Source organism: Ostrinia furnacalis, unplaced genomic scaffold, assembly GCF_004193835.3.
Source record: "Ostrinia furnacalis isolate ACB-3 unplaced genomic scaffold, ASM419383v2 OfSCF1008, whole genome shotgun sequence".
NCBI lineage: Eukaryota > Metazoa > Arthropoda > Insecta > Lepidoptera > Crambidae > Ostrinia > Ostrinia furnacalis.
In genome coordinates, this window is record NW_021131247.1 from 121995 (window position 1) to 130080 (window position 8086).

Genomic DNA, 8086 nt, shown 5'->3' on the forward strand with positions numbered 1-8086 from the left:
TCTTAAAAAAATATCATTGCATTTCGGTCAGTAAGTAGTCGGTGTGATACTCGCTTTGGTTAAGTTAAGCCGGTTAAAAATATAGCTGAGAGACATAAAAATCCAAATCTGAAATCCCCGTAATCAAATTTTAATAAACTCGCATTTGAGGAGCCATTTCAAAGTATATTTCATAAATGCAATTCTTGAAAGCAGTTCGCTCTAAATCGCCTGTTATTAAATTCTCTAAAAACAAAATTTATGGCCTCCGACAGAGTTGTACAGTTCATAGGATATCAGACTGCATTTTTGTTGAAATATAAAAACTATCACATAAGATAGTGTTTGGCTTGATGTGCTGTCATTCGTAAGCTTAGTAAGCTTCTGACATGCGTAATGACATTGCGTAGATGCGCTCTATTGCGTTTTAGACGCATTTTTTTTTCATTTTCATTATTAATCAATTCTTATGTAATTAATTCCATTAGAAAGCCAATTATAGAGCATTCTTATCTTTACAGCAATCGATCCTAATGGATTTCACCATTTTCTGCTCTACCTTAACATGAGAGAGCGAGACAAATAGCGCTGATAGGGCGTTCAACGAAATGCTTTCAAGAATTGACCTTATCAAGTTAACGACCGTATTCACAAACATTACCATGAGATCTCAAAGTGCGCGTAGACGCACAGGGTGACACACGAACCAATCACAGAACTGTTCAACGCTGTGCGTTCGATTTGCTGCTTCACTCAAGCAAGCATCGTTTGTGAATACGGGTGTAAGTCTTCTGAACGAACAACATTTTTACAGTAGTATAATATGGGCAACAATGTTTTGGTACAACTTGTCAAAACATCAGCATTTTCCCTATCCAACGTAGATTGCCGCTATACTGACACAATATTGCTGTCATATTGGCGAAAAATGTTGCTCGTACACCCCTTTAAATGTCTTAAGCGTCACTGTCCACAGTGGCGTGGCATACTAGACGCGTACGCGACATTGTATGCCTATAAAGAAATGTAACTCTGTCGACGGAGCGGCAGCGTCGCGTAAGCGACATTTTCTACAGGCGTACACCAAACGTACAAAGACGCGTACACAGTACGCTACCCTGCCGTGGACAGCAAGGCTTAACTCAATATCTCTCGTTCTCAGTGGAAATGGTGGGCACAATGCCCGGCATGAACTCGTACCTGCTACAAAACCTGAACCAGATACTGGCGTCTGGCATGGGAGGGCCTCTAGCGGGCATGCTGGGACAGTTCGCGCAACTACCACCCTGGGGGCAACCCAAGGCGGCTGGCATGTGGCAGCCTGACAAGGTAACGTGTACTTTATGTTCTAACTGTTAAGATTCAGTATTGTGAGCCAGATATTAGCGTCCGGCATGGGCGGGCATGCTGGGACAGTTTGCGCAGCTACCCCCATGGGGGCAACCCAAGGCGGCTGGCATGTGGCAGCCTGACAAGGTAACGTGTACTTTGTGTTCTAACTGTTAAGGTTCAGTATTGTGAACCAGATATTTGCGTCCGGCATGGGCGGGCCTTTCAAAACAGGCATGCTGGGACAGTTTGCGCGGCTACCACCTGGGGCAGCTCAAGGCGGGCCAACACTTTGTATCTTAGGCCCGCCATACATGGACAGCTTGAGCAGTTAGCCAGTGATCAACATACACGGACCGCTCTTGCAGTTATTGTCAATTGAAATTTCACGGTACTGTCAACCGCCCGAAGCAGTTACAACTGCTCGAGAGGTTCCGTGTATGTTGAATAGGTACTGTAAGTACGTGTAGAATAGAGATATTTCGATTAATTATATGTATTTTATTAAAATAATGTTCTTTTTTAGATGCCCGGAGACGAAGAAGAAGTGGATGATGAAGAGATGGGGGTCGCTGAAACATACGCAGATTATATGCCTCCAAAATGTAAGATATGCCTCTAATACATAAATCGGCGTAAACAAAGAAAAACATAAATAATAACCTTTTTCGTGTTAATAAGTAAAACATAAGTATATTTTGAACATTGACTTTTTGACGTTCTATTGTGTTGAGCTGTGGTCTCCTATAAAAGCCGTAGACCGCGTACAGCATCATGTTATAGGCCTCGTTACAATGACGTCGGCGTATGGATGTTAATAGGAACGTTTGACGCTGACGTCGTTCGCCGCGTATAGCGTCTAATAGGAGACCGTAGCCTAACATAAAAAACAGTGTTTCAACGATCAAGTTCTGTCTTTATTGCATGTCTTACTGCCTAAATTGTGCATATTTATTTCTTTCCTTGTCTTGTGTGATGTACAATAAAGTGTGTTCTATCTTACAGTAAAACTCGGCCGCAAGCACCCCGACCCAGTGGTCGAGACGGCGTCCCTCTCCTCCGTGGAGCCTGTGGACGTGACGTACAAGCTCAGCCTGCCGGACGAGACCATCCGCAACGGGCTGCTGTCGGCGCTGCAGCTGGAGGCCGTGGTCTACGCCTCGCAGGCGCACGAGCACAAGCTGCCCGACGGCTCCCGGGCCGGGTTCCTTATCGGTGAGGGTTGCTGATGCCACAGGAATGATGTGTACGCGGAGTAATTGAGACAGCCTCCCCTTTTAGTCGTGACAGCCTCCCTCTAGTTGTGACAGCCTTCCTCTGTAGTTAAGACAGCCTACCTTTAGTTGAGACAGCCTCCCTTTAGTTGAGACAGCCTCCTCTCTAGTCGAGACAGCCTCCCTCTAGTTGAGAGAGCCTTTCCCTCTAGTTGAGAGAGCCATCACTCTATTGAGACAGCCTCCCCTTTAGTTGAGACAGCCTCCTCTCTAGCTGAGACAGACTTCTCTAGTTGAGACAGCCTCCTCTCTAGTTGAGACAGCCTCCCTCTATAGTCGAGACAGCCTCCTCTCTAGTTGAGATAGCCTCCCTCTAGTCGAGACGGCGTCCCTCCTCCGTGGAGCCTGTGGACGTGACGTACAAGCTCAGCCTGCCGGACGAGACCATCCGCAACGGGCTGCTGTCGGCGCTGCAGCTGGAGGCCGTGGTCTACGCCTCGCAGGCGCACGAGCACAAGCTGCCCGACGGCTCCCGGGCCGGGTTCCTTATCGGTGAGGATATCAGGCCTTGACATGCACAGTCAGCGTCAAATGTTGGTGACACCCAAAGTAGCCAAAAAGTTCGCAATGCGTCTTTGTTACAGTTGGAATAAGGTTGTGTTATCAACTTTTTGCCCACATTGAGTGTCACGAACTATTTGACGCTTACTGTACTCGGATTGTACCCAGTTCTCTTAGTCCAAGGAGCCTTGGAATGTGGCATATGACACAGACGAGCAGAATCAACGAGCAAAACGGGCGTATAGCTCTGTTCTCACTGTCACCAGTCCTGCGTCGGAGAAGAAAGAGTATTTGCAGTTTTAATGTACCAATAGACTACCGCAGAATTTTGTCTTGCTTTCCGCGCTATGGTGGGCTTGCATACCCTGGCCATAGAACTTCGCGGTTATACGTGCCTCATTAACATGGCTACAATGTTTGTGAAGCTTGCACCACCTAAAGCCCGGTCTGTGAGCACGTAGAATTTTGTCCAATGACCCCAAGCAACGGTGGGTAGCTTGGGGTCATTGGACAAAATTCTACGTGCTTGCAGACCAGACTATAAAAGATAGACGGATACAAAGGATGACGTGTCTCAAAATAGTCTATTGTATCTTTGTAAGTATTCATAGTTTTGGCATTATAAGCCCATCCCATGAATACTTTATTATTTTATTTATATTTCATTAGGTGTTTCATTTCATCAGGTGAGATGCAGGCCAAAAGCTTCCTCGTTGTAGTAGATAAAAAAATAACCAACTAAAATGTTGTCCACAGGTGACGGTGCCGGCGTGGGAAAAGGCCGCACGATCGCGGGCATCATCTTCGAGAACTACCTGAAGGGCCGCAAGCGCGCCATCTGGGTCTCAGTGTCTAACGATCTGAAGTATGACGCGGAGAGGGATCTGAGGGACATCGGCGCGGGGAAGATTGAGGTTCACCCGTTGAACAAGGTATAATAGACATTTTGGACAGCAAATCATCATCATTTTAGCCATAGGACGTCCACTGATGAACATAGGCCCCAACGATTTCCACAATGGCCGGTTGGTGGCGGCCTGCATTCAGCGCCTTCCTGCTACCTTTATGAGGTCGTTGGTCTTTCCGGTACCTAGCCTCCAGTCCGTGGACGTGGACAATAAGCAGTTATATGTCATACTCGTCTTCAGCTAAGCTATGATTGTATCAAGTGGATTTCTTTTTCAGTTGATTTCATGGGGCTAAGGGAGAAAAATGAGACCATCAGGCCTCCCCAACCTGTCTGGCCAGGGTGGGGAGTATAGGCTAAATCCTTTCTTGTTTCTGGTATATCAGAGAGGGTTATCCTCTTGCACTATAGACTAAATAACCTGATAATTATTATTGCAGATATTTTTCTTGTTCTTCCTGAAAAATATCTGGTCATTTGTACACACAGCAACAAGAGATAGGCTCAAACTTGGGGATTTTAAAAAACATAAAAAAATCGTATCTGAAATGGTGATACTTTTACTAAAGTATTTTTTTATAGATGGTCATCATTAGCCTAGGCGCAGACCACCGATTTTTAGTTGGCCGATAGTTGGATCTGGCTGTTAATCAATATGGAGAGACGAAAGTGTGCACATTACACCGATTTGGTATCGGCCGATTCTTCATACAAATTAAAATCTAGGCCCAACTATCGGCCAACTAAAAAGCGCCTAGGCTTTGTCTATCGTCTCCTCAAGTTTATCACGCTCTTTTTTGAACACCCTGAATACCATATTAGCATCTGTACTAAACAGTATCTCCTCTCCCGCAGTTCAAATACGCCAAGATCTCATCAGCGGTCAACGGCAATGTCAAAAAGGGCGTGGTCTTCTGCACATATTCCGCGCTCATCGGCGAGACGCAGTCCACAAGCAACAAGTACCGGACGCGACTCAAGCAGTTACTGCAGTGGTGTGGCGAGGACTTCGACGGACTTGTATCCTTTTACACACACGACAATTTACTTGAATTTGAATTTAATGGCATTGGTGTAAAGTCCAAATTCGAAAGGGGGCCAGTAATTGGTCGCAACTAATTCCTGAAATAGTTTATTTGATTTCACATAAATAGTCATTCAGTCAATTGAATTTAAAAATGCACTGTAAAATAACTTACTTTAGTGACGTCAGTCGTTGATATAATTTTTCAATGTTGCGACTTGTATAAATTAGAGAAACATACAGCGTGTATCTGACGTGTAAAAAAAATGAACTGAGCACAAATGGACGGCGGCTTCTCAAACGAGCCGCCGGCGACGTGGCGGTGTTTGTTTGAAGCGCGCCGAAAGACGGCGAGCACGCGCGCTGTGGATTCGGGTAAAGCCGCGTTTACTATTACAACGCGGTTACTATGAGTCGAGAAAAGTGAGGATTATTTGATAAAAAAATAAGCCTACTATTTTTTTTTCTTGATTCGGAATCAGAATCTGTAACTGAATTCCCTCTTTAATTTTTTTACACGCCGTCAGATACACGCTGTATAAAGATTATTTTATACATAGTTGCCGGGAAACTTTTATGTTAAAATAACGATCTATCGTGGCTTACAGTAAATTAAGAAAATTCGTTTATATTAGGTTTCATAAATATGGTCCTTCGAGCCGGATAACACACATTGTTGTCAGCTTAAGGCGATTAGAGTCCTCAATGACCTTGAGCGTTTGACCTTCACGCTTCGCACAACACTCGCGCACCCCGCACGAAAACTCCGATTTGACACCGATCAAAATTACACGGGCATAGGTAGGTACAGAAAAGAAGCTCTTTCTTCATACATTACNCGTGATAATAACTAAACAAGTTCCAACACCGTAATTATTCGCTCGAAAGTACCGCCATTGCAAATAATGTACTAACTACCCAACATTTGGTAATTGAAACTGAAACTTCAGCTCCACAATTTGAGTTATACAACGAACCAACTAAAATTAATTCTAATTTACAGCTGGTCACATTTGGAGTTGTAATTATACCCAAGGTTGTTGGAATAGAATAGCATAGAATAGTGTTAAGAGGGAGGTAACTAACGCCCGTATTTACAAACATTACTATGAGGTCTCACAGTGCGCGTGGACGCACAGGGTGACATACGAACCAATCACAGAGCTCTATTCAACGCTGTGCGTTCGATTTGCTGTTTTACTTAAGCAAGCATCGTTTGACAAAACGGGCGTAAGTTTGAAAAACGAACAGTAGCGAGCCACCACACAATGTAAAGCTCACTCCCAATCAGTCATGATTTAAAAGTAATTTATGAAAACAGTTTATGAAACCTAAACTTTCAGCTTATAATTTACCGCACGTGCCACCACTATGTAAATAACAGAATATATAGAACCATGTCACAGTACATTGCCCGGCATTATCAACTAACCGCTGCAGTGTTCTCAGATAATTTACTTCGATAAAGTTCTGTCTCGCGTGTGGACTGTACAATAGACACTATCACGGTGTTCCGTTTCACTTGACCTTTGTCTGACGTGAACTCACTCGTGTTTAAACTTGGAACAGGCAAAGATCATAAAGGATATGCAGCTTTTGTTGTGTCTTTAGTATCCTTATTCTATGTGTTTTAAGCTGGGAAGAAACCCATAAATATCATGGAAACAATTCTCTATTGATTTCATAAAAATTGAATAACTTACATTTCAGTATTTTTACTCGTTAGTGGGTATTTATTCTGTAGTTTTAACTTTGGGCTTTTCTAGGGATTTAATTTTATTTATTATTTCAGCCGTAACAAGTATTTTGTTATCTGTAACCTTACAGAAGTATTTTTATAAATAAAGTATNTAAAGTATCCTAATTGACACTTAAGAAATGATCCCTTCTTCTTCTTTTATTTTGGCAACGAAAATATTTTAGGAAATAAATATTTAATAATACGTATAAGTGTCCCTATGTATGTAGTGTATAGTAGAGCGACCGCTATATGAGTGCAATTATATTTTTTATGCATTACAAGGCAGGTATTTGACCACAATCGCAACTGGTGTTAAGTGGGATGCAGTCTAGGATGGTACATATCTGCCCTGTAAGTGCCTATTCGCTCTTGCCTTGAAAAGGCCCGGATTATATTGCAAACAAACACTACAGTACACAAGGCGCCACAGTATTTACCTACGTTTGTACAATTTAAACCAAAGCTTCTAACTGAGCAAAACTTTACCAAGTTCCAAACCTCTCAAACTCAGTGCACGTCAGAGCTCTACCACAGAGCGAATATCCTATTACCCACAGACTACGTTCCATTACACGTACCTTCCATTATTCGAGTAACGGAAATCCTGTAGACACGAAAGTAGTTTTAAGGGTTAAATGCAATTAATGGGCACACTATTTACCTAGAATTTTTCATCTAGATTCTTCATCGTTCTAAATTCGATGATTAACGAGATTACTTTTATTATTCATCCTCCATGATCATTGTTAGGAGCTATAAGTAGCCAGTATAAATTATACCACCTACGGCCTTTTATTCGAATTCAAATCAAATCATTACTTACTATTTAATACTTTTTATTTACTACAGAGATAATAGTGTAATTGACAAGGATATTTGACAAAGATGTCGCCTCATGTTATACATTACTAGCGGCAGCCCGCGATTTTGTACGCTTGAACCCCGTTTTACCCCCTAAGGGGTTGAATTTTGCAAAATCCCGTCTTAGTGAGGACCTACGTTCTAAAAGGAACCCCCATGCAAAATTTGAGACTCCAAGCACTTGTAGTTTTTGAACACGTCGCGTACATAGGTACGAAAATCTAGTGTCAATCAAATTAAAACTATATCTAAATGCAAGCAACTTCAACTTATAATTATTTTGCATTCCCCGTCTAAAATATTTAACCTCTGATGGTAAATTGTTTCTTAACAGCAGCAATAAATTAACAGGAATATTCAAGGCGTTTTACGACAGGCAGTGAAAATGTTTTGTAACGAATTTGAATTGAATGCTTTATATTATTTCATGACTTCTACCAGTTGTTTTAATATTTAAAATAACTGATAAA

At 42.4% G+C, this 8086-nt stretch overlaps 1 protein-coding gene across 1 annotated transcript; it reads left to right on the forward strand.

Moving 5' to 3' along the window:
- The first annotated feature begins 1116 nt into the window (after positions 1 to 1116).
- LOC114350931 (protein strawberry notch-like) lies at positions 1117 to 5109 on the forward strand. The gene is made up of 5 exons (XM_028301897.1): positions 1117 to 1308; positions 1835 to 1913; positions 2314 to 2523; positions 3840 to 4015; positions 4846 to 5109. Exons 1-5 carry the CDS (start codon positions 1147 to 1149, stop codon positions 5107 to 5109), a joined length of 891 nt encoding a protein of 296 aa, XP_028157698.1. The 5' UTR covers positions 1117 to 1146.
- Positions 5110 to 8086: the final 2977 nt, after the last annotated feature.

Excerpts from the sequence above, each read along its gene's own strand:
- LOC114350931 (XM_028301897.1), top strand. The coding sequence starts at position 1,147 with ATGGTGGGCACAATGCCCGGCATGAACTCGTACCTGCTACAAAACCTG. Across the intron at positions 2,524-3,839 it reads CCGGGCCGGGTTCCTTATCG|GTGACGGTGCCGGCGTGGGA; the intron begins GTGAGGGTTGCT and ends TGTTGTCCACAG. Across the intron at positions 4,016-4,845 it reads AGGTTCACCCGTTGAACAAG|TTCAAATACGCCAAGATCTC; the intron begins GTATAATAGACA and ends CCTCTCCCGCAG.